The 27,921-nt window shown below is 40.0% G+C and overlaps 1 protein-coding gene across 4 annotated transcripts; it reads right to left on the reverse strand.

The window, feature by feature from the left end:
* Positions 1-1,788: 1,788 nt before the first annotated feature.
* LOC130597636 (serine/threonine-protein phosphatase 4 regulatory subunit 1-like) lies at positions 1,789-27,915 on the reverse strand. Of its 4 annotated transcripts, XM_057406352.1 has the most exons (19): positions 27,911-27,915; positions 20,422-20,554; positions 19,986-20,092; positions 19,297-19,439; positions 18,666-18,812; positions 16,089-16,196; positions 14,868-14,933; positions 14,153-14,311; positions 13,482-13,675; positions 12,698-13,134; positions 11,587-11,819; positions 10,468-10,560; positions 9,796-9,981; positions 9,393-9,554; positions 5,842-5,942; positions 4,640-4,760; positions 3,811-3,945; positions 2,926-3,067; positions 1,789-2,011 (listed from the first exon to the last, which is right to left on the reverse strand). In XM_057406352.1, the coding sequence occupies exons 2-19, from the start codon at positions 20,517-20,519 to the stop codon at positions 1,857-1,859; spliced, it is 2,787 nt and encodes a 928-aa protein (XP_057262335.1). In that variant the 5' UTR covers positions 20,520-20,554; positions 27,911-27,915; the 3' UTR covers positions 1,789-1,856. The 4 variants fall into 4 exon arrangements, 3 of the variants coding, with proteins under 3 accessions (XP_057262335.1, XP_057262334.1, XP_057262336.1); XM_057406351.1 differs by lacking the exon at positions 27,911-27,915 and having other exon boundaries at positions 20,422-20,720; XM_057406353.1 differs by lacking the exon at positions 27,911-27,915 and having other exon boundaries at positions 1,840-2,011; positions 2,975-3,067; positions 20,422-20,721.
* Positions 27,916-27,921: the final 6 nt, after the last annotated feature.

A 27,921-nucleotide genomic window follows, 5' to 3' on the forward strand; every position in this document is an offset into this window, starting at 1 on the left:
ATTAGAACTAGGAAAAAAAAATTTAACTCGAGGTCTTTTTGTTAAGAAATTGCAATCATAAAAAGTCTGCACTGAAGAAGCATTTGCTTTAAATTATAAAAAAACCTGTAAAAAATAAAATGTAGAATCTTGCAGAGTTTACACTGTTGCTATACCAGCAGTGATAACTTCTGCCTGCCACTTCCAAAAAGCATTTTGTGGTCTCACAAGAAAACAATTTGTTACAAATACTGTACATATTATAATACAAGACTAGTTAAACCTATACAAAACTGAGCCCTCCAAAAACACAGAACCCAGCTGAGGAACCTGTTTGCTGTAACTGCAGGCAAGCCAGATTTAAATCAGAACAAAAAAAACCCAGTAATTTCTGTAAAAACCTTCACCTGTGTGAACTACTTACTAGTATAAGGAGTATATTTACTACTCATACTAAAAGGGAAATATTTACACAGGTATGTCTATAATAAAGTATCATGTTCAGAGAAAGTAACTTATTACATGAAACCATTCTTTAGTATTTAACCATTTCTGAACAGGACAAAACTCCAATCTAAGAAAATAAGACTTGTTTTTTTTCAGGCCCTACATTATCTGCAAATCTGGAACACAACAGAAATCAGGATCCACCAAAAGTATCAGTTTATAATTTTCCAACTGGCAGAAGCTATTCAATTTCAGTAACAGAACTTGGTTCTACCTGTATATTCTTTCTTCTGAAACACCTATTTAAATACACTGGAAAAGTCCTACTTAAGATTACGTATCTCCAAAACCTTCATTTATCATTTGCCCCAAACCTTGCCATACAATCAACAAGTCATAGAACCAACTGCGTTACCACCTTTCCCCTGAACATTCGTTAGCTGGGGTTTTTCACAATTTAGAGTTCCTTCTTTTTCTTAGGAATACAGTAGTGACCAGTTTGGCATTTGAACACTGGATCAGTTAAAAGGTGGGTTTTGTTTTTGTTTTTTTTCAAAGGAGGTGTATGTAAAACAAACAACAAAATCCTGTAAGATTCTGTCATACCCTTCTACAGATACAGCACATGCACTGAACCCCTTAGATGAGCTGGACTTTGCCAGGGCAGAATGAGTGACTTTCAGTTTGGCAAATGTACAGTCTACCTACCACTAGGAGAGCCAGCAGTGAGGAAAACAGACATGTTAACACCTGTAAGGGTACAGCTCAGAAATCACAAATTAATAGAAATGAATAGAAAAGTCACAATATACAAAGAATCTTGATCTCTGTGCTTTGAAAAATATCACATTAAGTAAAAATGAACCATGCCTTAATTCTAGCAGAAAAAAGTGAAATTACTTTGGAGCTCTTCATTGCTTTTTGATAAAATTCAAAACTATTCACATATATACACTTTTTTCAGTTAAAATGCAATACTTGAAACAATACAAAAACTACAATGAAAGTGAGGAGAGTATCTTCACATAGGTTTGCTATAAAACAGGTTTGAAGGTTTAGAAACCATTCTGATCTTATAGTAGACTTCTCTACTACTGTAAATGTTTTGTTAAAAAGGAAATACAAATTTCAATTACACCGAAACACTGAATATGGTGTAGGACTTACATGAAATACTTAACTGCAGGCGAGATCAGTTATCACCCACATTTACAAAGAAACAAAAGACCAAAGGAAGTATTCATGCATATGAGACAAAAACACAGCCTTAAATGAAACACAGGCATGAAATGAAGACCCTAACAGTTTTAATACAACCTTTCCAGGTCAAGTAGGTAACAACTTTCTTACTCGTACACATTATTCATACCAACTGTGAACATAAGGTGAATAACTATTGTGCTGTTCAGTGTTTACTGCAGAACACCACATTAGTTTTGTTTGTCAATGGTAGTATTGTCCATGTTACCCTGTTTTAGTTTTATGGTGGCAAAGAAGGACACATCTTGATCTCTGTCCGACTGCAGGGCTAAAATGGTCTCTTCTGCAGCTTCTAGATGAGGATTACCAACGCTTTTAAAATAAGCTAGAAAGAGAGAAGAAAGAATTTTAATCAAAGCCAGAAGAATAAACCCTAGAGCATAAGAAATACAGAGGATGCCAAAAACATCTGGGGTAGCTCATCCAATATATAGGCTCTTTAGAAAAACTACAGGAAGCTAAGGAAGGCAACAGAGAAATATGCTGCTTCTTACCTTATTAGGTACTTAAGCATTTCTAGGAGAAATTATTTTTGCTAAGCCCTAAATCAAAAATGTATCAACAAGCTCAGGAAGCTGCTGCTGTACAATGGGCTACAAAACACTCCCCATACTTTATTCTGAAAGAAAGATAGGAGGAGATCTCTGTGCATGTTCCTTTGAATAATCTGAGATCAAATGATTTTGTCATTGTTGTTTTTAAAGAACTGTAGTACAGAAAACTGTAGCAGCAAATGATTACATTATTTCCTGGCTTAAGACGAAAATGACAAAGCAAACTATTTCAAAAAAAGGTGTAACAATTCACCTGAAGGACCCCAAATGCAACTATTGCATTGACATAAAGGTTTGAAATACATCAAAATAACCTAATGTTATGTTTAAGAAAAAGTATTTGCCAAACACATGCCAAGCCAAACCCAACCCTCAGCAGTAACTGCAGCACTTTTGGCTCTAAACAAGGCCGTAACTGCCCTCTAGAGGATGAAAACCCAGTTCTTAGATTATCAATGGCAATTTCTGGCCCTTTAAGGATGATAAATATTCTAACACAGAAACACCACAGTCCGTGTTCCTAAAACTAAGTTTCAATGCAGTATCCCAGCTTACAATGTGTAATTCCATTTTCAGTAATAACCGAACCAAACAGCCTTTTAAACCAATTGATAACAAACTGCAGTGGCAGAAAAGCCAGCACTTGTTAGATGTTAGCTCTTTGAAAGGACATTGATGACCACACCTTTCTCCAGTAAGGTCTGCCTTAGAGCCTTGGCCAGCAGAACCCTTACATTTGGCACAGGATCTGAAGCAAGACTTAACAGACTGGGGAGTAAGTGTTCAACAAACTGGTCGACAGGCATACATTCTTCTTCTACTACAGCCTACAGGATAAACACAGAACAGAAGCAAGCAAGATTTATGTTAATAATACACAATTTGCCATTCCTTCCTATGCTATCCTTAATTTGGTCTGGCTATTAAACAAATACACTCTATGCTGGTGAAGCAAGTACAACCTCAGAAATACTGTTATGAAAATATGTCTTATTGTTCTGAAGTTCATCTGAAGATGACCCAACAAGAGCAGCTTTTTTTCTGTGAACTATATTTTAGGAAATACAGTTCTCTTGCCTGTATCACCCTTTCGCCTTTCAACACTCAATCCTTCCTCCTCATTGCTCCCAAAGTAAGCATTTTTGGTTTGAAGGCGGGTGAGTAAGTGGCAGTAAGGAGGGAAATAGTTCTGGCACCCAGCACTCACAGGTAGTTTGAAGAGCACTTGTGAACCTTTATACCAGCATATCAAATTATTACAAAATGCATCTTTGTTTAGGACTTTATTCTTGGACTTTGCCACTGGGATACCAGAAAATAGAAAGATCAGCTATTTCAGCTGGAGGCACAAACCAAAGCAAGGACCACAGCTTCCAACTGGACAGCCACATGCTAGTACTGAGACCAGACCAACTCTGCCACCATTTTCTGTGAACTCAGAGTCACAGAACCCAAAAGAATGACAGAAAAACTTGCAAGTCCAAATTTCAGTTTTGTCCACATTGCTGAAAAACCCTAAACTGGCTCCAAATTAGATACATACATAGAAACACAGAGAGAACATTCCAACCTGACAAATGAAGGCAAAAGCTTGTCTTCCAACCCACTTGGAGCAGTGGCGAAACCGCACCACGAGTTCATTAATGAAATTTAATCCCAGTGCATTTGCATTGTTTGCATAGAACTTCTGTAGTATTGCCACAACCTGGGAAGCGGGGGGGGGGGGGAGGGGGGGGGATTAAAACAGAGATGAGACTTTACTTGTAGCCCTTAAAAGGTTAACAAAAAAACCCATTATTTCATCCTACAAAGGGATACCAAAACCTATAGTCAGTACAATCAGCTGCACCTGCAGGACTTTATGAATACTGTGCTTATTCTGGAGAAAACAAAGTACAAGCTATAAAAAAAAAAGCTGTTTGTTCAAGTGAAACAAAAAAAAACACTAAAAAGAACTTAAAACCAACCATTAAAATAATGCCCCTTTCCATGGCACCATGAAGAAACTAAGACTGAAGGAATCTTTCTCCTCATTCAGGATATCTATGGGATGATAGCATTATTATGAAGTTCATAACAAATTAAATTAACTTTGAGGGAAGATCAGCAATTTTTTTTTCCTCCAGAACTGGGGCAGAAATCTCCCAAATGTTCTATATCCTGGTTTTCATCCAGTTGCTAAAATCATTTGTAATTCAAATGCAACAAACAAAGATTTCAATATCTCTGCAAGTCTGACAATTCAAAATACTTTAGAAATTTTTCACTTTTTCCCATACTGTTTACCTTGTTTATTAAAACATCTCTGTATGCCCTAACTTGTCTAAAAGAAAATAGTGATCTCAAGTATCCCTCTCAAATATCCTCATCTCCTGTCAGGAAGTGAATTAAGTCCCTACCAGTCTGAAAGAGATCCACCGGACTTCTGAAACTTTATCGGAGCAGAGAGTTAGTGCAATATGTCTTAAGTAGTCATAGACATCATTGGGATTATAGAGCTCCAGTATCAGGATTAGCTGCCTGGAACACAAAGAAAGTGGTTAACTCTAGTAAGTGCAACACTAACATGCTTTCATTTACACCAACTACTAAACACAGGGAAGGATCATTTGCAGCCTTAAAAATGCCACAGTTACTACAAAGCACCTGAACAGTTTGTTCTTCTCTTTACTTCCTAAAAGGTGCACATACCTATTGAAGAGTTATGAATACAAGAGATACTTTTATCCAAAGTAACTGCACCAGTTAATCAAAATTATCCCAAATACTAACAAAAGCTACAAACAGAATACAATGCAACTTCAGACCACTATTCTTGCAAAGCAAAAATGAAAGGTCTACTTTGGTGTAGAAATCTACAGTTCAGGAAATAGTTTGTCTTTGAACTGCACAGAACTCACTCTAGCCACACCACTGTCATGTTACCAGCAGCCTGCACAAACCAACTACAAAGCAACAGCTCTCCACTAGATGTCAGGGAACTGCTGTACAACACTCCTGCAGCACCAGAGCGAGATTTTGTTGAGCCAAACTACAAAGTGACAGCAAAACCTCAACAGCCCAAACAAAGAAATGAGATAAACATGAAGGTCAGATTTTGCCTACAAGTTATGCCTACAAACATTCTTTGAGTGCTTCAGATATCAACAGGGCTCGTAGACAAGGAACTGTAGGATGTTACTTTATCTCCATTATACAGTCATGTGAAAACACCAAATTAATAAACTATTTTTAAGAGCTTTCTTTCATACATGAAAGAAAGACTTTTTACATAACATTCCACTTACTGTTAGAAGGCAGTCTAAAACTAAATAAGATCTGAAACCTCACTGAAGAGTACCTATCAGATTGTTGTATTTCATGAGCTGCAAGTGAACCAGCTCTCCATTTTAGTATAATTGCAGACATTTAAGTCTGTCACACTTGATCGCCACATAACTTGCCAAAAAAAACCCCACCCCCAAACAGCAACAAAAAACCCCCAGATTAAATAGCTGTAAACCTTTAAACCTTAATTAGGATGCATTAGCATATGTATGTAATTACCTATTTCCAGATTAGTAATATAGATTAAAAATCAGAAGTTAACCAAATTACATACTCTGCCAGCTCGTAACGAAACCTCCAGTTCCTGCTGTTATCAGTCACCACAAATTCCTGAAGTTGATAAAGATACTCTCGCCTTTTGTCTGCATGAAGTAACTAAAAGAAAAACATTACTAGTATAAAACTGGTAAAATTTTCTATCTGCAGTTCTCTGCTGTATTACACCATTCATAACTGTGTGCATTTTCCTACTTGAAAGCAAGCAATTACTGACAAGATGCTTACTGAAAACCACGCACAATCAGCTGAGAGCCTGGACACACAGAACTACCATCCAAGAGTCCTGACTTCTGCAAGGATAGCAAGTACCATCTCTGGGCATAAAACCAAGGAACCAAGCTCTAAGGATTTGTGTGTATTATGCAGCAACTCCCAGCCCCAAACGCAAATTATTAACAATCCAACTTTCCAGCTCAGCTGCACAAAATACTAATTCCTTCACAGGAATTAGTAACAGCTAATCGTATTAGTAAACAGGAGCATTTACAAGCACATTTACAATGTCATTCCAATCTTCATATTTTGTTGGGATGAGACAGAAGAGACATGAGAAACCTTAAAAAAGCCACAGACACACACATACACACACAAAACAGCAGTAGCGTACAAAACTAAACTAGATATTGGTTCATAGAATCATAGGATAGTTAGGGTTGGAAAGGACCTTAAGATCATCTAGTTCCAGCCCCCCTGCCATGGGCAGGGACACCTTACGCTAAATATCACCCAAGGCCTCATCCAACCTGGCCTTGAACACTGCCAGGGATGGAGCATTCACAACCTCCCTGGGCAACCCCTTCCAGTGCCTCACCACCCTAACAGGAAAAAATTTCCTCCTTAGATCCAATCTAAACTTCCCCTGTTTAAGTTTCAACCCATTGCCCCTTGTCCTATCACTACAGTCCCTAATGAAGAGTCCCTCCACAGCATCCCTATAGTCCCCCTTCAGATACTGGAAGGCTGCTATGAGGTCTCCACGCAGCCTTCTCTTCTCCAGCCTGGACAGCCCCAACTTTCTCACCCTGTCTTCATACAGGAGGTGCTCCAGCCCCTGATCATCCTCATAGCCTCCTCTGGACTTGTTTCAACAGTTCCATGTCCTTTTTATGTTGAGGACACCAGAACTGCACACAATGCTCCAGGTGAGGTCTCACAAGAGCAGAGCAGAGGGGCAGGATCACCTCCTTGGACCTGCTGGTCACACTCCTTTTGATGCAGCCCAGGATATGGTTGCTTTCTGGGCTGTGAGTGCACACTGCCTGCCCATGTTCATTTTCTCATCAACCAACACCCCCAAGTCCTTCTCCGCAGGGCTGCTCTGAATCTCTTCTCTGCCCAACCTGTAGCTGTGCCTGGGATTGCTCCGACCCAGGTGTAGGACCTTGCACTTGGCATGGTTAAACTTCATGAGGTTGGCATCAGCCCACCTCACAAGCGTGTCAAGGTCCCTCTGGATGGCATTCCTTCCCTCCAGGGTATCAACCGAGCCACACAGCTTGGTGTCATCGGCAAACTTGCTGAGGGCGCACTCAATCCCACTGTCCATGTCAGCGATGAAGATGTTAAACAAGACCAGTCCCAACACCGATCCCTGAGGGACACCACTCGTTACTGGTCTCCAGCCGGACACTGAGCCATTGACCACAACTCTTTGTGTGCGGCCATCCAGCCAGTTCTTTATCCACCGAGTGGTCCATCCATCAAATTGATGTCTCTCCAATTTAGAGACAAGGATGTCATGTGGGACAGTGTCAAACGCTCTACACAAGTCCAGGTAGATGACATCAACTGCTCTACCCCTGTCCATCAGTTCTGTAGCCCCATCATAGAAGGCCACCAAGTTGGTCAGGCAGGATTTCCCCTTAGTGAAGCCCTGCTGGCTGTCACCAAGCACCTTGTTGTTTTTCATGTGCCTTAGCATGCCTTCCAGAGAATCTGCTCCAAGATTTTGCCAGGCACAGAGGTGAGACTGACTGGTCTGTAATTCTCCCGGTCACCCATTTTCCCCTTCTTGAAAATGGGGGTTATATTTCCCCTTTTCCAGTCATCGGGAACTTCACCTGACTGCCATGATTTCTCAAATATGATGGCCAGCGGCTTCACAACTTCATTCGCCAGCTCCTTCAGGACCCACGGATGGATCTCATCAGGACCCACGGACTTGTGCACATTCAGATTTTTAAGATGGTCTCGAACCAGTTCCTCTCCTACGGTAGGCGCAAGGTCTTCATTCTCACAGTCCCTGCATCTGCCTTCCAAGACTTGGGTGGTGTGGTCAGAGCCTTTGCCAGTGAAGACCGAGGCAAAGAAGTCATTCAGAACCTCAGCCTTCTCCAAATCCTGTGTAGCCAGTTCTCCTGAGAGCTTCCTGAGGGGGCCTACATTCTCCCTAGTCTGTTTTTTATTTGCTACGTACTTGTAGAATCCCTTCCTGTTTAACACCTCTAGCTAAGTTTAATTCTAACTGGGCCTTAGCTTTCCTAACCTGGTCCCTAGCTTCCCAGACAACATCCCTGTACTCTTCCCATGCCACCTGTCCTTGCTTCCACTTATTGTGAGCCTCTTTTTTCATTTGAATTTTCCTCAGCAGCTCCTTATCCATCCAAGGAGGTCTCCTGGCCCTCCTGTTGCACTTCCTTCTGGTTGGGATGCAACACTCCTGAGCTTGTAGCAGGTGATCCTTGAACATCAACCAACAGTCTTGGGCCCCTCTGCCCTCTACGGCTGTATCCCATGAAACGTTACTAAGCAGGTTCCTGAAGAGGCCAAAGTCTGCTCTTCTGAAGTCCAGAGCAGTGAGCTTGCTGCACGCTCTTCTCACTGTCCTGAGGATCTCAAATTCAAGCATCTCATGATCGCTGCATTCAAGGCTGCCCTGGAGAGTCACATTTCCAACGAGCCCTTCACTGCTGGTGAGCACGAGGTCAAGCATGGCACCTCTCCTTGTCAGCTCCTCTATTACTTGCAGAAGGAAGTTGTCTTCTACACAATCGAGGAACCTCCTGGATTACTTGTGCCGGGCCGTACCGTCCTTCCAACAGATGTCAGGGTGGTTGATGTCACCCATGAGAACAAGGGCCTGCAAGCGTGAGGCTTTTCCTATCTGTCTATGGAGTGCTTCATCCGCAGGTTCTCCTTGATCAGGTGGTCTGTAACAGACCCCCACAGTAATGTCTCCCATAGCTATATTCCCTTTAACCCTGACCCACAAACTCTGTGGACTGCTCACCTGTCCCCAGACAGGGTTCCATACTCTCCAGCCTATCCCTAACATAAAGGGCAACTCCCCCTCCCCGCCTGCCAGGCCTGTCTTTTCTAAAGAGCCTGTAACCTTCCATTCCAACACTCCAGTCATAGGAGCTATCCCACTATGTTACTGTGATGCCTATTATATCATACCCCTGTAGACATGCACACATCTCTAATTCCTCTTGTTTGTTCCCCATGCTACGGGCATTTGTATAGAGGTTCCTGCAAATCTCATTAAAAACACTCTCAATATAACAGGAAAAAAAAAATTTGAGAAATTAAATTACACTTTCCTACCTTCAGGAAGTCATATAGATGTTTAAGGACACCAATACGCACTTCATCCAGATCTTTCAAGAATCCATTGAAAATTGGCACCAGGTCAGCAGCTGTTAGCTGATCCCCCAGGATAACTGCTAGTTCATGTATGGAGAAAGCTAGTGTCCGACGTACCTTCCACTGCAAACAGCATAAGAAGTGAAATAGATTAGGCACCAAAACTAAAGTAAACAAGCTTTTGAACTACACCTGTGTGAACACAGACAGCAGAAGGAACAGGACTAGTTACACAGCAGTAGAAAATCATGAAGTCTGACTTAAATCTTGAATGTCACATTTTTAATGCATATTTAAACCCTCAACTATACAACTAACTGAACAAACAAGATACAAAGGGTTCTGATTTATCATTATTTTTTACCTGTACATCTGAAGCCAGCGTCTCATATGTATCTTTCAGGCAGTGCCAGTTCTGCCTGCCCAGTGTCAAGGCCACTCCAGGAAGACTATACGCACAGTGTTTGGCTATTTCAGTATCAACAGTCTGGGCTCGAGCTGGGTCAGTCATTGACAAGTATTGGTCTAATAAAGGCTGAGGTATGATATCCTATAGAGAAAGACAAACACATTTTAAGAACAGAAAGAAAATACACTTGTTGCTACAGTATTCTCTTGCTACCAACCAGCTGGCAGCAAAACACAGTGTGGCAAGACCCACACTTTTTTGGGCCAGCTTTACAAAGTGACTCCTCATGATCCTCTCACTAGGATATAGCGGTCAACAGTGAACAGTAATTATTACTTTATTAACATGTTGCATCAAACCAAACAGAAAATATCCTTTTTGCAGAAAGCAGTAAGTCCAGTGACAAAATAGTACAGTTACTGCCCACCTTGGCTGCACAGATTGCATCTGTGCACCAAAAAGGCAACAGAATTTTTCTTGCTTTCCAATTTAAAACAGGATTTTGCTCAAGTGCCCAGAGCATTCCTTCATGTTCTGCAACTGATTAATTGCAAAAAGATATCACTGTATTAAGCATTAAATGAACTGTACCCAGTACTCCAACAAAGCAGTTTCTATTTTAACCACCTGTAATTTTGACTTGTCATCATCCAGTGGCAAATTACTTTCTTGCTCTTTCTTTAAAAATACACTGGTTCCTCTATGTTGTTCCTCCGAGTTCTGTAAAAAGACACACTAGCTAGTGAAATTACAATTACTGCTGGTTAGGATATTTCAAAGCATCACACTACAGAACAATGCAATTCAGATACAGAACAGCCTTTTATAGACAAAGCCTTATTCAGTGTGCTTATACAAGTGCAGAAAGAGTTGTACACTAAGGAAAACACTACTAAGACCATAGCAGCAGCAAGGGGAACAGTAGTCAGATTTACTTTAAAAAAAAAAAACCCATCTAATTCAATACAATAAACCCAACAGTCAGATTTAGGTTACTCTCACTATACTCTTAACTATATTTTATTCTTGGCATGTATTTAAGTTATATTAAGACATTTTAGCAGTTGCTCCAAGTCAATCTTTCTTCAGTAAAGAAACTTTACTTGGTTTTGATACTTCTGGAAACCCCCAAGCGTATGAAGCTAAGAAGCATATACCTCTCTCCAAATATTAACATGCAACTTCAAAGTAATTAAAGGTTTAAAGCTTCTAAAACATACAAAAGTTCTAAAAGTTCACACACCATTTTACATTTTTGTTTCTAAACAAGAAGAGCTTTTCCTTATTTTTCATTATTAGCTCCAGCAACATTATATACTGTGCAAACAATTCTTTTGACTCCTATCTCTACGTTATAATCAAGAAGTAGCAATTAGGAACTGTTTATGTGTCACCACCTGATTCAGCCTCCTGTCTGGTGATAAAAGACTAATTTTAGATTCATTACAGGAAGAGGTGAGACTATTTACTACATTTGATCAAAAAAAAAACCAACAAAAAAAACAAAACCACCTACAAAACTACTGTAAAACTTTCACTCTTAAGTAATGTGTGTGCAAACAGAAATAACCCTCAATAGCTTTTCCTTCTCTTTTTTAATTAAGGTAGCATATGATACTTCTGGACTAATAATACTCAAAGGCTTTAGATCAGAAGCAGATCAATTATGCCAGGGACTACATGAATACACACATTACTAAAGCAGGTAAGAATTAATTTCAGACATGGAACACAACGCATACTTACTGTGCTTTTCAGTACACAGGTGATAGACTGGTCACTGATGTTATCCTGGGAGGCACGGGATGAAAGAGTGTCCTCCTCCACCTGGCTACAGGTAGCATCTGAAACAGTTGTTTCATCTGAAACTGTTTTTTTCTGGAATTTGCCACTGCTTTCCTTCATGTTTTTGGTCTCATAGTCACCAACAGAATCAAACTCAGCAGCTCTGAGAGCAGCAGACAGCACTTGGACCTGAACTGCATAAAGCAAAAGAAGCCTCTATACTCTCTTCTGCACTTAAAAGCATTCAACTTGTAGTTAGTTAATCTAGAAACGATATATTAGCAACTGCTCTTAGAAAGAAGAGGCCCGTTATTCTTCCACAAAACCAGCACAAATAAAGAGCAATGATTTGGAGGCATTAACAATTTCAGTAGAACTATTCTACCAGTTTCTACTGCTGAAAGGTATGTCCAGTAATCCCCTGTAATGAGGCATCACAGCATACCGGCTCTCCTCCCATTCTTCATACTGTCAAACTTTAATACAAGTTCTTCTGTTCTACTCTTTAACTGATTCAACTGCTTGGAAAAGGCATCAATATGCATTTAAACATTTACGAGAAAAACTTTATGCAGAGGAGGGAATTAGTGAAACCATCTCCGAATCATTTATTTTGCAGAAGTAGATATAAAACAAAAGGTTAGGTTTACCACTATCACCAATATTAGGACAAACTGTATTTGCACATAGCTGCACAAGCCTATGACAAGTACAGTTTTAAGAGGAAACACCAGAGCATGCTTTAAAGATGAAGAGTACCAGATGAATTCAGCTGATAACAGGCAGCTCTGTCCCTAAAACCACAGTACTTGGTTACAGTACTTAAAGATGGTTTCAACAAATTTCAACAAGCTCTTTTCCCTTTTGCAGTTAGATCGAATTTATTTCTCATATGAACAGGAGATAGGAACACTTCCCCACCTGTTCTAAAAAGAACTCAGGTCTTGTGAAAGAAGGCTGATGCTTAACTTTCTACTGTAATTACTGCCAATTAAAATGCAGTCTAAGGGTTTGTAAAGGGTAGGAGAAAACATGCTCAGAGGAAATAGATTTTGCTGTTAAAGAGTCTCACCTTGAACATCTGGATCATCTATATGCTCTTGTAAGCTTTCTAGAACTTTTTTTATTTCAGTACTAGCAACACAGTTATTACATGGCACTGAACAACTATCTTTATGCGTTTCAGTCTTGAACTGAAGCAACTCCAGATCCTGACTTATATCAGGCAGAGGAGGGCGCCAATATAGAAAAGTATTAAATATGTCCTCAGCAGACTGTAGCCTTGAGTTCATTCCAGGAAAACTGCTGTCCTTAGTGACTTCTATGACACCAGCAGCAACTCTGTCACCCTCAGACAATCGAGGCACATCTTCTCCAGGATTGGTACAACAATATGAACTTTCCTCCTGTGTGTCTTTATTTAGGTTCTCAACAGAGAGCTTTGTATGAACTTCAGCTGAAGTCTCTTCAGTCGATGATTCCGGTTTGATTTCCATTGGTTGTTCTGAACTGATAACAGACACAAATAAATACCCAAATAAAACTGAAAATTCTCTGATGAGTTTTCAGTGAAATACTTCATAAAACCCAGCATAACTACCTAAGTTTATTTTCCCTGCAAAAAGACAGAATTGGTTACAGCTGTGCTTTCTTTCACCAGTTTTCCCTTTACCCTCCTGTGAAGCCAAAGTGAGTATTTCAGTAAAACAGCTACACTCCAATAGACACGTGTCCTCACCCTTCATACCTTTTCTAGAACTATACTCTCGAGATTTTTTTAGCCATGAAATGCAACAAAAATAATTATCTTTTTCTCTTCCACTACACCACACCATCTTTCCTTCCCATGATTTTACCTGGACAGTGTAGCATTTGTACTGGAGGACATTAAAGTTTTATTGTTGCTTGGCTGACACAAATTGGAATTCACATCTTGCGTTGACTGTTGGATACTTAGTGTCCCATCTTCTTGAATGTAAAGACCAGCACTCGAAGGGTTTGCAAAGGTAGAAATAAATGGGCCAAGAGACTGAAAAGCAGCCTGACGAACCTGTGATAGTATAAAGACAACAGTCAGGATTCATGCAATTCCCACAGACTTACTGATGGAAAATAAAAATTTGGTTCCATTTTTTTACTAAGAACCAATTGGTTCATACTAAATAAAATAACCAGTTACCAAGTAAGTGACACCTAAGCAAAGAGTGTTAGAATACTAAGCATTATCTACAGTCACAGAAACATTTTAGGGGTTAATAAATTTGACGGACATCTCCATCTACTTCAAGGCATTTAACACACGCAACGTTCTCAGAAAAGTGCTTACACTTACAGAAAAAACTGTTGATAGAAATTTTATGCAGTCAGAGGAAAAATAAGATACTGTCTTAGAGAAGAGATTACATTTCAGTAGATTAGACTCTAATCTCAGCAAATTTAAAGAACTTTTACAGTACACTCCTGACTTGCCCATTAATGGGCAAGATCTATCTAGGAAGACACATTAGCTATAGAGCAAGCGACTTACCCATCTGCAAGTGTCACTAATAAGACTGATAAACAGTGGGGATAGTTTGCTTCTGCGAACTTCTGGGGATGTGGTATAAGACACTGCCATAAAGCATTCAGCACAAGCTTTTCTCATTCCCCAAACACTATCAGAACAGAGCTCAAAGAATTTGGGAATCTGTCAAAAAATAAGCAAAACCAATAATTAAAAGCTAAACAGACTGCAGCAACTTACTCTCAAGTCATTTTTTGGAAACTCTAGAGAATGACAACTCAAGGGAAAATAAAGTAAGTGAAAGAAGAAATAAGGACACGTTAAAAGCATAGATTAACTAAGAAAACAGAAAAACTATCTGTCTCCCATTTACTTCATCAGGATTTTAGGTATAACTATATGCACTAGGAAAGAAGAGAAAGAATTATTAATGGCCTATTTTTCCTGGAACTAGAACTTGACTGATAATCTAGTTCAGGGGAAAAAAAAAAGGGTAATTCTAAAGTGTGTGTGTATATATGCTGTTAATTACATTTTAAAAAATACTTTTCAAAACAAGAACTTTGCATATGTAGCCATTCCCAGTTTTGCCACACTTGCAACCAAAGCTTTCGATAAATTAATTAAAAAAATGCAGGTACACTGATTAATTTACAGAGAAAATAATACAAGAACTCATCACCAAACCTTTTGAACTGAGAAATTGAAGTCTTGTCAATTGATTTTGATTTTTACGTACCAGCAATCTTTCTGTGGCTTCTTGCCCAACTGCATTACAAATGTCACCAAAATTAGCTGCACAAATCTAAGAAATTAAAAAAGTCATTAATAACATTCTGGCTCTTTCAAGTGCATTAGTTTTATTATCAGCTTCACCATGCATTATTTATCCCATGTGACAACTGTATACATTTGACTATTCAAATTTCAGCCATGTAACTACATCCTGTAATATTAACTCATCCTGAACAAAGACTCATTAGAGCAGGCTTCCATAAGCCACATGCCTTTGAAATCAATAGGAATAAAGGTTTCTGCATGAAGAATATCACCTAATTCAGTAATCACTAAAAGGGACAATAAGCCTACTGGAAAGTTTAAATTACTTTGAATAGCAGCTGTCAAAACCAAAGCAGGCTGAACATGATACGAAGGTCAGGACTTACATGTACTGACAGAAATATCTTTGCTATAGCTGCGATTGGCTTAAGTACTTTGCTGAAGCAAAGTTTAATCAAGGTCTCAAGTTAGTGCCATTTACAGTACATTACAAGTGATATAATTAAGGGAAAATGGACATCCCCTCATTCTGGAAAAATATGCTTCCAAAATCTGAAATCAATTAAGATAGGGCTGTGTTAACATAGGATTTATTCTTTCTTTTTTAGAAAACCATAATGCAGCTCAAATTCCAGCAAGCACAGCTTGTTAAGGACCAAGCTGCAGCTCTGCATGACCCTTAAGTCTACTAAATACTTTAAGACCCTTTATGCTACAAATTTCCTTTTGTACTTGCCCATGAATTAAAGTAAACCTTACACCTCGGGGATTTATCCTTTCAATAATACCCGATTATTTATTTATTTTAAGGAAGGATGTCTCAAATATCTATTACTTCTGAACTTCTGGTTTTGCAATAAGAAGGTGGAAATCAAGTAATTTGTTTCCATCCCATAAACAAGCATGGTGGCTTAAAAAAAAAATAAAAGAAGTTATGCAAAACTATTAAATGTACAAGATCAGTTTAACTGCTACACCAAAGCTATTCACCAAGGACTGTTACCTACTGTTACCTGTTTCTTTACTAAAAGAGAACAACTGTAACCATGTCAATAAAACTGCTCTTCCAGACGCTGTCAAAGTTCATCAGCTGAAGTTATGACTAAATTATTCAGGAAGCTATCTGAACAGCAACATACAAATTCATTTTTAAGTGGTTTAGGGTTGAAAACACACCAACCTTTCGGACTTGAAACAATTTCCCATCACTGCACAGTTCACAGAAACGAGGAAGCAGCAGGTGCTCAACTGTTGTTCTGCTCAACATAGAAGCCATTTTACAGATTATCTAGAAATCAAGAGGGGGATATGTGTAAGGAAAAGTATAAAGCTTGTAAGCACAGCCAAATATCTCTCCTAAAAATTACCTCCAAGACAGCAACTACCATCAAATACGTTTAACTGCTACTCATTATTCATACTGTTATACACCTGTTTGATGTGAAGCACAACTATAGCTTTAATTTAAAATTATTCTGTGCCTGATGAGCGTAACATTTCTGCATGTAATTCATTGTCCTTTTTATTCAGTTAAATACGTTCATTAAAAACAGTTTCAAGGTGTTTTACGACGTAGCAGACACTGGTATTTTGTACAGAGAAGACAAAAGTTCCATTGCACTAGCCAGTACACAAAATCATAATCTTTAAGCATATTAGAAATATCTCAAGCTTAAGCATGCAAATAAGCTCCTTGGCTTTATCAGGACCACTCAGATACTTAAAAAAAGAGCACAGCCCCAGCTCTTTATATGCTTGTACAACACAATAAAATACAAGTTTGCCAAGCAACACGAGAGAAAGTGGAGTGTACGACAAATCAGTTATATATGGGAGCTAATGGACTCCTTACAGGAATGATCCTCAGAAATTTTAGGAGTTCCCATCACAGCAGAACTAAAGTTAGTAACATGCCCATTAATTTAGCTTCCTTCTCTGAGGAACTGTCAATTTCAACTCCCATTACAAACCTTGTTTCTGCTGTGAAAATCAGCTGCTTTGGATTGCATGTTCCCTTTCAGCTCCAACTTTCAGGGATAACTTGCTGCAATTCTTATACTTGCAAAAGTAAAAAGGAAGGAGCTCCTATGCTCCTTTCTACTCAACTGCTCTGCCTGTAGCACGAGGAATTTAACACTTACAGAAGTGTTGTCAGATTAGCAGTACTCATATTTAGTCTTTCTACCCTCACAAAACCAAGCTTTATTCCTAGAAACGTTTGCCTTTGAAATAGAATGCCAAAGAAGAACTAAGGAAGACACCATTTAAGGACTTTCCAACAAATCTTCAAGCTCTTAAAATGCATCTGGTGCTCAGATGTCAGCCTGGAAAATTGCCTAAGCAATACCCAACTCCCAAATAAGGAAGGGGAAAATGTAGCTGGTATAACTGATTTACAGGTCAAGTGTCAGATACCCATGATGAAATGTAATTACACACCAGCACTTTTCTGTGGAGTCAAGTGATTTCTTGAAAGTGAAAAGGGCTTGTTTTTTATAAATGCCTATGAATTAAGATCAGGCCATCACTTCAACTTTTGCTCTATCAAGTTTCACAGTAATGTTTTAAACGTAAAGAAACTGTTTGAGAACATAATCTTAAGAAGTTTAACAAGGCTGCCAAGAACCAACTGCATTTTAAAGATATCTGGTGTTCAACACTACAAATGACTAAGAAACCTACATATCCAAGGCTTAGCAGCTTAGTGTACCTCAGGTTAAACTGTATCACAACAGCAGGCTCTCAATTCCCAACACAACAACTAACAAACAGGGAAAGCACAAAACAAACAAAAATAGGAATAGTATAAAAAGTTTAAGCTCAGTGATTCAAGTAAAGCTCTCAGGACACTAAGACTGCAAGTACAATTTTTGTTTTCTGGGATTTATGCTCTTGAGTATCTCACACAGTTGTTATATTCTAGGAGTTTTATAACAGCATTGCTAAAAGCCAGAACAAATGTCACCAAAAAAGAAGGCACAGCTACAGGTTGGGCAGAGAAGAGATTCAGAGCAGCCCTGCAGAGAAGGACTTAGGGGTGTTGGTAGATGAGAAAATGAACATAAACCAGCAGTGCGCACTCGCAGCCCAGGAAGCCAACTGTATCCTGGGATGCATCAAAAGGAGCATGACCAGCAGGTCAAAGGAGGTGATCCTGCTCCTCTGCTCTGCTCTCATCAGACCTCACTTGGAGTATTGCGTGCAGTTCTGGTGTCCTCAACATAGAAAGGACATGGAACTGTTGGAACAAGTCCAGAGGAGGCCACGAGGATGATCAGGGGACTGGAGCACCTCCCATATGAAGACAGGTTGAGAAAGTTGGGGCTGTTCAGCCTGGAGAAGAGAAGGCTGCGTGGAGACCTCATAGCAGCCTTCCAGTATCTGAAGGGGGACTATAAGGATGCTGCGGTGGGACCCTTCATTAGGGACTGTAGTGACAGGACAAGGGGTGATGGGTTCAACCTCAAACAGGGGAAGCTTAGACTGGATATAAGGAGGAAGTTCTTTAAGGGTGGTGAGGCACTGGAATGGGTTGCCCAGGGAAGCTGTGAATGCTCCATCCCTGGCAGTGTTCAAGGCCAGGCTGGACAGAGCCCTAGGTGAGATGGTTTAGTGTGAGGTGTCCTTGCCCATGGCAGGGGGGGCTGGAACTAGATGACCTTAAGGTCCTTTCCAACCCTAACTATTCTATGATTCTATGAGACCAAAGAAAGAAAAAAAAAGTAAAAGATGTAAGATTTCTTCCAAATTTACTTACATTCACAGCTTCCACCTTGTATTCATCATCACTGTCAGGAGCAGAGAGGTCCAACAGAATTGGACACACCTTATTTTCAATGTCACTCTGAGCAACAAGATCTTGTTCTAGCAGTATAAGCAGTGCTTCCTGACCTGCCTTTCTAACCTATTAACATGAGCAAACAAACATGTATCACTATGAATACATTGATGCAAACCACAAAAAGCATATTTTCAATGAACACGCAGATACAAGTTAAAAGAAATAAACCACAAACAGAAAAAGCTCTGTTTTTACTTCATAAGGAATTAGTAATAAATGCTACAGTTTAATATAATCATTAGGTGACATTTCATCAAATTCTGAGGAGAATCCAAAAAGACAAAGACAGGACTTTAAGTCATGCCTCCTGTAACAGGCTGCATCAATACGCTGCTAGGCAAATCCTGTAAGTTTTCCCATTATCTGCTATAGAACAACCCCTCAGACCTCCCCAGCAGAGTGTGCTGAAACCAAAACACAAAGCTTTACATAAAAGCTGGTCATCGATCAACATGGAATTTCCTATTATCTCTTCCTCATGCTTTAAAATCACTGAACCGCACAGATTTTTTCCAACAATTGAACTCATGCGGTCTGGTTTTCCTACCTGATTGTTAACATCTGTGAGGTATCTCACTACTATGGGCATAAGGTATTCAAAAAACGCTGTTGGGAATTTTGGTCGATTTTCTTGCAGAAAAATGGCAATAGGAGGTATTTGTTCCATCAGCTCTGTACGTACAGTCGGCTCTAGTAATAAAAAGTCCAAACAACATCCATAAGTGTGAAATTAAGATCAAGTATCTTAAGAAAAAAATGTAGCCTTTTTCTGTCTAATGCTTTCACAGCAGAGGAAAATTAAAATATTAAAAGAAATATCACCGAGATTGCCTCTTATTAAAGGAAGACTGAGTAAAATAGAACAGGCTTACATACATTGCAGTCCAGAGACTTGGGATCCCAAATAAATCAAAAAAATTGAGAGCACTAGCTAGAAAACCCAACCACCATGAATGTATGCACATGAAGTATCAAAACACACAACTGTACTGGACTACATACACCACACATTCAGGTGTAATTAATTCCTTGAAAAATATTACTTTGGGCCCTATACTAAGTAAGAGCCTTCATTTACACAGCCACCATGCAGAATGCTTCAAAACAGAAGAAAAAAATTAATTATGAACAGATATTGCTGTGAGATGATTTAGTTTCTTCTTTCAAAAGATTTATTGCCATCTGTATTTCAGCTTATGTAAAATAAGATGATGATAAAAATAACAGCTTTCAAACCTGCATCTTCAGAGAGCCTGACCACTATTTCCATTACAGTCAGGAAGTCTTCTTCATTACTACTGAAATCTCGAAAGACATCCAAAAGACCTCTGGCAATAATCTGCCTATGAAGGTAACAACATATTAATTGTTTTAATATCCTGCCAATGACACATAGATGTGATGTGAGGGGAACTTATGAAATGCAAATGGGCACCATAAAGACAACCAGGCTTTTCTCTGAGCTTTCAGACATACCAATTATAAAGTTCCCCCATGTCCCAACATAAAGATAGAATTGAGAGATCTTATTCAGATAATCAAGAATGAAAACCTCTTTTTATGGAAATGCTACATAAAAGTTACTGAAACAAATATTAGGCTTGTGCTTAGGATAACAGCAGAAGTAGTGACACTACCATCCATGATACTATCAGTCAGTTATCAAGTTTACCTGTTAAATATGTTATCGCTGAAGGCATATTTTTCTAGACGAGCCAGTGGAGTTAAGTTGTCCTGGCCAGGAATATCCAAGAATGCAGTTATTCTCATGCTGTCACAGTCTGGTCCATAATCTTCGAACCCAACTTGAAAGACAAGAAGAGTAACCAAAATACAATAGAAATAAATCCAAGAGTCATCAAGAGATGTAAAATACATTACACTGATAATTATTTCTTTTTAGAACTATTCTTCAAAGGCAAAGTATCTGCACAGCACTGGAAACAGCCTACAAAATATATAATCTTAGGTGACTGTACTTAACCAAGTCAAGAACAACACTTCCACATAGACCTGTAAGTTCAAGCTTTGAAATTTAGTTCATTTCAACTGTCAAAATCTTTAGCTTTTAACACTTTACTTCATAATCTGAATGGACTAACCACATGCACTGAGTTAATAAGGCTCAGCTGACAAAACCACATGCCACAAACTGACCAACACATTCAAAAGGAAAGTCCTATTAAAAGAAACTGAAATGTTAAACAATGACAAAAAAAACCCAAAGTGTATTGCTTTAAAATAGCAAATCCTTGGGCCTGTTTCAAAGTTCCTGGGATACATTTTTCTCACTGTAGTTACTGGGTCCCATGTATCTAAATTAGATTGGTTGCTTTGGGAAAAACATCAGCTTTGCCTTACTTGTGAATATTCTGGGAGCTGTCTACTGCAGACCTACCAACTACAAACTTACCATGTAAGCCTACTCTGTAGGAAGAGGGAAAAAAAAATATCTTCTTTATATTTGCAGCTTCAGATCCGAGAATGAACTTTGGCTTTAAACTACATTACTATTCATTGTAAAACACTTTTTATATAAAAAGACATCTCTATTGCTGAGAGGTACCTGGCCTCAGCTTTTTCCTACAGAAGAATTTCCTATTTCACATATAAAACTCTGCTTTCCAATTACTTAGCATGAGCCAAAATAGTCTCGGAAACACAGCTTATTTAAAGAAGAAATCACCTGAACACATTTACAGCAAAATGTTATACCTGGATAAAGCAGACTGGTTTAAGCAAGCACAGTCTCCAAGGACTAGAAGATTGAATTAAAAGACTATAACAATTCTCAATTCTGCTGTTCTTGCAGACATGCTCTGAACAACAAGTTCAAAAGAATGCAAACAGAAGAACTGTGGGATTAGAATAAACATTCACATTTCAATTTTTCCACATAGATGCTACAAGTGAACCCACAGCTACAGGATCAGAAACATGCCAATTATTCATGGCTTTTTATAATTGCTACACATTGTACTGGCCCCCTTATTTACATTCAAATGGTCATTATTATTTCTAGTGACTACTCTTTAGATAGTTTTAAGTTTTGTCAAGTTCAAAACATTTATCTCCACAAGCGTATATAATTTTATCACACAGATCTGTCTGGAACTGATTTGTCCACATGCTCTAGGGCAAGCGTTCCCATCAAGCACAATATCTAAAGATACATCCAGCATTTGCTGCTTCAAAGAAAGCCTAATATATCACTGAAAGCAGTTATACAGTGTACACAGGAGTGTGAATTTCCTCTAAGGTTGCCACAAACTCTCCATCACAGTATCACAGTATCACAGTATGTTAGAGATTGGAAGGGACCTCGAAAGATCATCTAGTCCAATCCCCCTGCCGGAGCAGGAACACCTAGATAATGTTACACAGGAATGCGTCCAGGCGGGTTTTGAATGTCTCCAGGGAAGGAGACTCCACAACCTCCCTGGGCAGCCTGTTCCAGTGTTCCGTCACCCTCACTGAGAAGAAGTTTCTTCTCAAGTTTAAGTGGAACCTCTTGTGTTCCAGTTTGTACCCATTACCCCTTGTCCTATCATTGTTTGCCACTGAGTAGAGCCTGGCTCCGTCCTCGTGACACTCCCCCTTTATATATTTATAGACACTGATAAGGTCACCCCTCAGTCTCCTCTTCTCCAAACTATAGAGACCCAGCTCCCTCAGTCTTTCCTCATAAGGGAGATGCTCCACTCCCTTAATCATCTTAGTTGCCCTGCGCTGGACTCTCTCCAGCAGCTCCCTGTCCTTCTTGAACTGAGGGGCCCAGAACTGGACACAATACTCCAGATGCGGTCTCACCAGGGCAGAGTAGAGGGGAAGGAGGACCTCTCTCGACCTACTAACCACCGCCCTTCTAATACACCCCAGGATGCCATTGGCCTTCTTAGCCACAAGGGCACAGTGTTGGCTCATGGTCATCCTGTCGTCCACTAGGACCCCCAGGTCCCTCTCCCCTACACTGCTCTCTAACAGGTCATTCCCCAACCTATACTGGAACCTGGGGTTGTTCCTGCCCAGATGCAGGACTCTACACTTTCCCTTGTTATATTTCATCAAGTTACTCCCTGCCCAACTCTCCAGCCTATCCAGGTCTCGCTGGATGGCAGCACAGCCTTCTGGCGTATCAGCCACTCCTCCCAGCTTAGTGTCATCAGCAAACTTGCTGATAGTACACTCAATTCCCTCATCTAAATCATTGATGAATATATTAAATAATACCGGTCCCAGTACTGACCCTTGAGGCACTCCACTAGTTACAGGCCTCCAACTAGACTCAGCCCCATAGACTACAACTCTCTGGCTTCTCTCCTTCAGCCAGTTCGCAGTCCACCTCACTACCTGATCATCCAGTCCACACTTCCTCATTTTAGCCGTGAGGATGCTGTGGGAGACCGTGTCAAATGCTTTGCTGAAGTCAAGGTAGACCACATCCACCGCTCTGCCATCATCCATCCACCGTGTTATTTCCTCATAAAAGGCTAAGAGATTGGTCAAACATGATTTCCCCCTGGTGAAGCCATGTTGACTGCCCCTCATAACCTTCTTATCCTTGATATGCCTTAAGATGGTACCAAGGATAAGGTGTTCCATCACTTTCCCAGGGATGGAGGTGAGGCTGACCGGTCTGTAGTTACCCGGGTCCTCCTTCTTGCCCTTTTTGAAGACTGGAGTGACATTTGCTTTCCTCCAGTCCTCAGGCACCTCTCCCGTTTCCCAAGACTTGGTAAAGATGATGGAGAGTGGTCTAGCAATGACTTCCGCCAGTTCCCTCAGCACCCGCGGGTGCATCCCATCTGGACCCATGGATTTATGGATGTCCAGATTGCTCAACTGGTCTCTAACCCATTCCTCATCGACTAAGGCAAACCGCTCCGTCGACCTGACTTCATCTAAGGTCTCAGGGGTACAGGGCTCTTCAGGACTGCCCGCAGCAGAGTAGACAGAGACAAAGAAGGCATTCAGTAACTCTGCCATCTCTTTATCTTCTGTCACCAGGGCACCCATCCCGTTCATCAGTGGGCCTACATTGCCTCTGGTGTTAGTTTTGTCTGCCATGTATTTAAAAAAGCTCTTTTTGCTGTCCTTGACCCTTCTTGCCAGGTTTAATTCTAAGGATGCCTTAGTCCTCCTAGCTGCCTTCCTACATCCTCTAGCAGCAGCCTTATATTCCTCCCAAGTGGCCAGCCCCTCCTTCCATGACCTGTAAACTCTCCTCTTCCACTTGAGCATACCCAGCAATTCCCTATTTAGCCACGCAGGTCTCTTGGCCCTCTTCCTTGACTTCCTACGTGTCGGGATGCTCCGATCTTGAGCACGGAAAAAGCAGTCCTTGAATGTCAACCAACTATCTTGGGCCCCTTTACCTTCAAGCAGCCCTGCCCATGGGATATCCAAACCTAACTCTGACCATCCTTCTATCTATGCAACTGTAACATGTATATGTATTTTTGAAAATGCACACAAGTTGGACACACTTTCAGTAGCTGATTTTTGATGCCAGCCATGTGTTATACACAACCATTTATTAGGGTTAATAAAAATAAATATACTTGCCATTAACTTTCTTTAGTGCCCACCTGTTCTTGAATTAAGAAGCAGGTTTAAAACTGCAGACTCTTACAAGTCCACTTCAAATATTTCAGACTTCCTACCAATTCAAACAACAGTGAAGTAAATTCTCACTACAATACTACACCTGGGACTAATTTCATAAACACAATGAACATGCTTTCATTTACTGGAGTGGCTCTATTACTCATTTAAATTAGCTGAGCACACACCAGTGCTTCTTGGACCAGAGGGAAAACAGAACAACTATTTATGCTCAGAATCAGGAGGGTTAAATACCTGACTTTTTTTTTCCACATACTCTCAGTACATATAAGTAACAGTCATGGCAGAATCCATTTTGTACTCTCTCAAGAATTTTAATTTTATCTTTCCATGCACAAAATAAGCAGCCATAGGTACTTACAAATGGCAGAAAGTAAATTACATAAATAATGAACCAGTATTTCTTATCTAACATTCTTTCACAGGTAAATCAAACATCCAGTATCTTTGCTTCTAACATCAAATGACTAAGCTTGAAACCTGTTCACCTATAAATGAGAATAAAAGTGACAGTATTCACAGCTGAGCTGGAGTTCACCTTGCTTTAGTTTGACCTACACTCAAAAGCTGCTTAAATCTTGTGACCATGTAGGTGTTTCTTACAGGCTCTAACCATGCAATTCAACACCATTAGCTACTATCACTATCCACTTTTCACTATACAAAACAGTAAATACAAGTGCAGAGTGCAATGAATGATTTTATGAACTCAAGGAGGCTATTTTCTCTCTCATTGTTTCTAGAAGGAACAGCAATTTTTAAAAAAAATTTCTTTCTTGTACAGAGGGTGTAGTAACCCAATGTCTCACCTTACAAAAGGTGAGTTTCAAACTGTATTCAATTCATTTAGGCAGATTTTACTATTGCTTGTGCCTAGATTCAGATGAATCTACCAGACTCTCCATTTGTTCCAATGGAATTGATTTTCAATGTGCATTACACTATTTCACCAGTTTAGATAAGAACGTAAAAATCCAGTTCCGGTGATTTATTTCACTGAGACTTTCCTAAAAGGCATCATGAACTCTTTACTTAACTGGTCACCAGATCAGCACAACAGTATCCCAGCCTAGATGGGACATCCAAGTTTGCTGTAACTCAGTAGAAGACAGCTTTCAATACTGTAACTCTTAACTACATTGTCAAAATAATGACCTTAATCAAAGAATATCTTTAAGTCATAAAATAAGATTTCAATAGTGTTCTAAAATGTACATTTAGAGTGCTAATCCTAAAAATGGTAGTTTCTTTTACACAAACTTTAAGTGACCCATGTAAAAAGTTTATTAATTACTGCTTATGGCAAAGTGTTCTTCATCTGAATGTTATTAGCTTAATGACTTGAACTAGTTTTGCCTACTAGCACTAAATTTCTCAATCAACTTACCACACAAATGATTACTAATACAGAACACTTAAATCAGGATGATGGTCACCCCTAGTTCAAGGCCAACACATAACAGAACACTACAGGAAGGTTGCATTTATTTCCACTGCTTGCACTTTACTCACTCAGCAAACAGAACTGAAGTGACACACTGGTTGTAGCTGGGGATTCTTACTACAGAGAGAGGAAAATTGGAGGTCACTTGGAGCCATATAGAAAGACTCAATCAATTAAAATTGCTGATCATTAGCGCTATCAAGAGCTTTGCTTGGGATGTTTTGCATTTGTTTTTGTGGGTTTGGTTTTTTTTTGTTTTGGGGTTTTGTGGTTTTTTTTTTACTTAGGGCAGAAGGGAAGATAGTTTCAACTCTTAAGGGACTACAGCAACAACAGTTGCAGCTCTACTACTAGAGAACTAGAGAAAATAGGATTTAAATCAGGATAAGCACATTGAAATGTGTAAGTTATTGACCTCACTTCAATTCTGTTCAACACACATTTTTTGTCATCTAAGGTGATGACTTCTTACAAACTGCTTACTGCAGTAAGCAAATATAAGAAATAACCTATAGCACCTCTTCTTAAGCTTTTTTTTTAGTGTTAAATCCCTGTGTGTCAAATTAGTGTACTTCAACTACTACTGTACACTCACAGTTTTTAATTTCTAGCTTTTCAAACATATAACTGCATTAAAGGAGGATGCATTTTACATAGTTTTAAATTCATTAAGACCCACACAGTTTATCTGTATAAAGAAAATGCTTACTGTATTTTCAAATACACAAAAAAACAAAGTGAATCAAGAACTCTTATGTACACAATCTCGTCATTTATACAGCACTTACATCCCAAAAGATCCCAAACTTCTCTTTCTGAAACTTAATCAGAATACAAACACTTTTTTCCTGCTACCAACTAATGAAATGCAGAAACCTTAAAGATTGAAAGCAACAACACATAAGAGCAGCAACTAACAAAATCCTACAGAACAACCTGGCTGCCAAGCCAATGTCCCTACGCATCCTTCCAGTGGAATACTCTGGATCTCACTTGTATTTTAACACTTCCCCTGATGTTCTTGAATACCCCCGCTTTTCCTAAAACAGCCTATTCATGCTACATTGGGGCAATCCATCTGTTGCACGTTTTCAAGTACAATTAAACAATAATTGTCTTGCGGTAAACAGTCTCCCACAAGAAACAAATTCGAGTATCAGCTTAAATTTTATTTAATAGAAGAGCCAATCCAGCATCCACAGCACCAACGAAACAACCCCAGCCAGCCAGCTGCTTCCTGAAGCAGTTCAGATCCACAGAATTATTAAAGATTCGTTTCCTTAAATCACAGCTCTTGCCAAGCTGTCTGACAGGTGGTCAGCTCTACTCCCGTAACACAACTCTGAGCCACAGCGGCTTAATGTAGTATCTACGACTTTAACTAAAGCCAGCGACGTGTTAGCCAACCGAGTACACACAAGGGAAGGTTTTCTTTTATTCCCGCTTCCGAGGTGCGCGCGGAGCCCCCCAACAGGGTCCTGACGAGCGCCTGTGCCGCGAAGATGCGGGAACTGCAAAACTCACGGCGTCCTCAGCAGCCTCTACAGCACTTAGAAGTCTCACCCGTTCGAGCCACCACAGCTCAGAAAGCCCTCGACTGCTCTAGGCTCATTTCCACCGACAACAACGGCCAGCCGGAGCGTTTTCCTTCCCCTTTCCTTCCTCTGCACCGAATCCAGCACTTCAGCAGCCATGTGAGGCAAAGAGACTGGTCTCTTGGAAGGCCGCAGGACCACAACTGCCCCCCAAAACCCCGCTTCAAGAGGCCGCCCACACATCCTCCAGCGCTCGAAGCGCCAGCCAGCGCCTGGGGGCTCGTGAAACGCGCCAGGTGGGGCGAGAGCCTACAGCCGAGGGAAGGAGCGAGCCCGCTTCTCCTGCCAAGCCGCGCTGCTACGGGCACACTCACACACTCCGAACTCTTAAACCTGAGCACCCTGCAAACCCTCACCAGCATAAACAGCCTCAAAATTCCTCCCCTCACCTTAACCTGAATAAAAACGCGGACAGGGGAAGAGAGCGACGGAAGGACCCCGGGATGGGAGAGAGGCAGAGGGCCTAAAGAGCAGAAAAATAAAAACCAGTTACTCACAATCATCTAAG

This window comes from Pezoporus wallicus, unplaced genomic scaffold (genome assembly GCF_028554395.1).
Source record: "Pezoporus wallicus isolate ANWC-B61680 ecotype Strahan unplaced genomic scaffold, APGP_CSIRO_Pwel_v1 contig_6783, whole genome shotgun sequence".
NCBI classification, from domain to species: domain Eukaryota; kingdom Metazoa; phylum Chordata; class Aves; order Psittaciformes; family Psittacidae; genus Pezoporus; species Pezoporus wallicus.

What these genes read in the sequence shown, in the direction of transcription:
- LOC130597636 (XM_057406351.1), bottom strand. Translation starts at nt 20,627, where the DNA reads ATGTATTTTACATCTCTTGATGACTCTTGGATTTATTTCTATTGTATT. An exon ending in TTAGTGACACTTGCAGATGG is followed by an intron (nt 13,676 to 14,152) that starts GTAAGTCGCTTG and finishes ATACTATCACAG; the next exon opens with GTTCGTCAGGCTGCTTTTCA. An exon ending in ACAAATGCTACACTGTCCAG is followed by an intron (nt 13,135 to 13,481) that starts GTAAAATCATGG and finishes GTCTGTTATCAG; the next exon opens with TTCAGAACAACCAATGGAAA.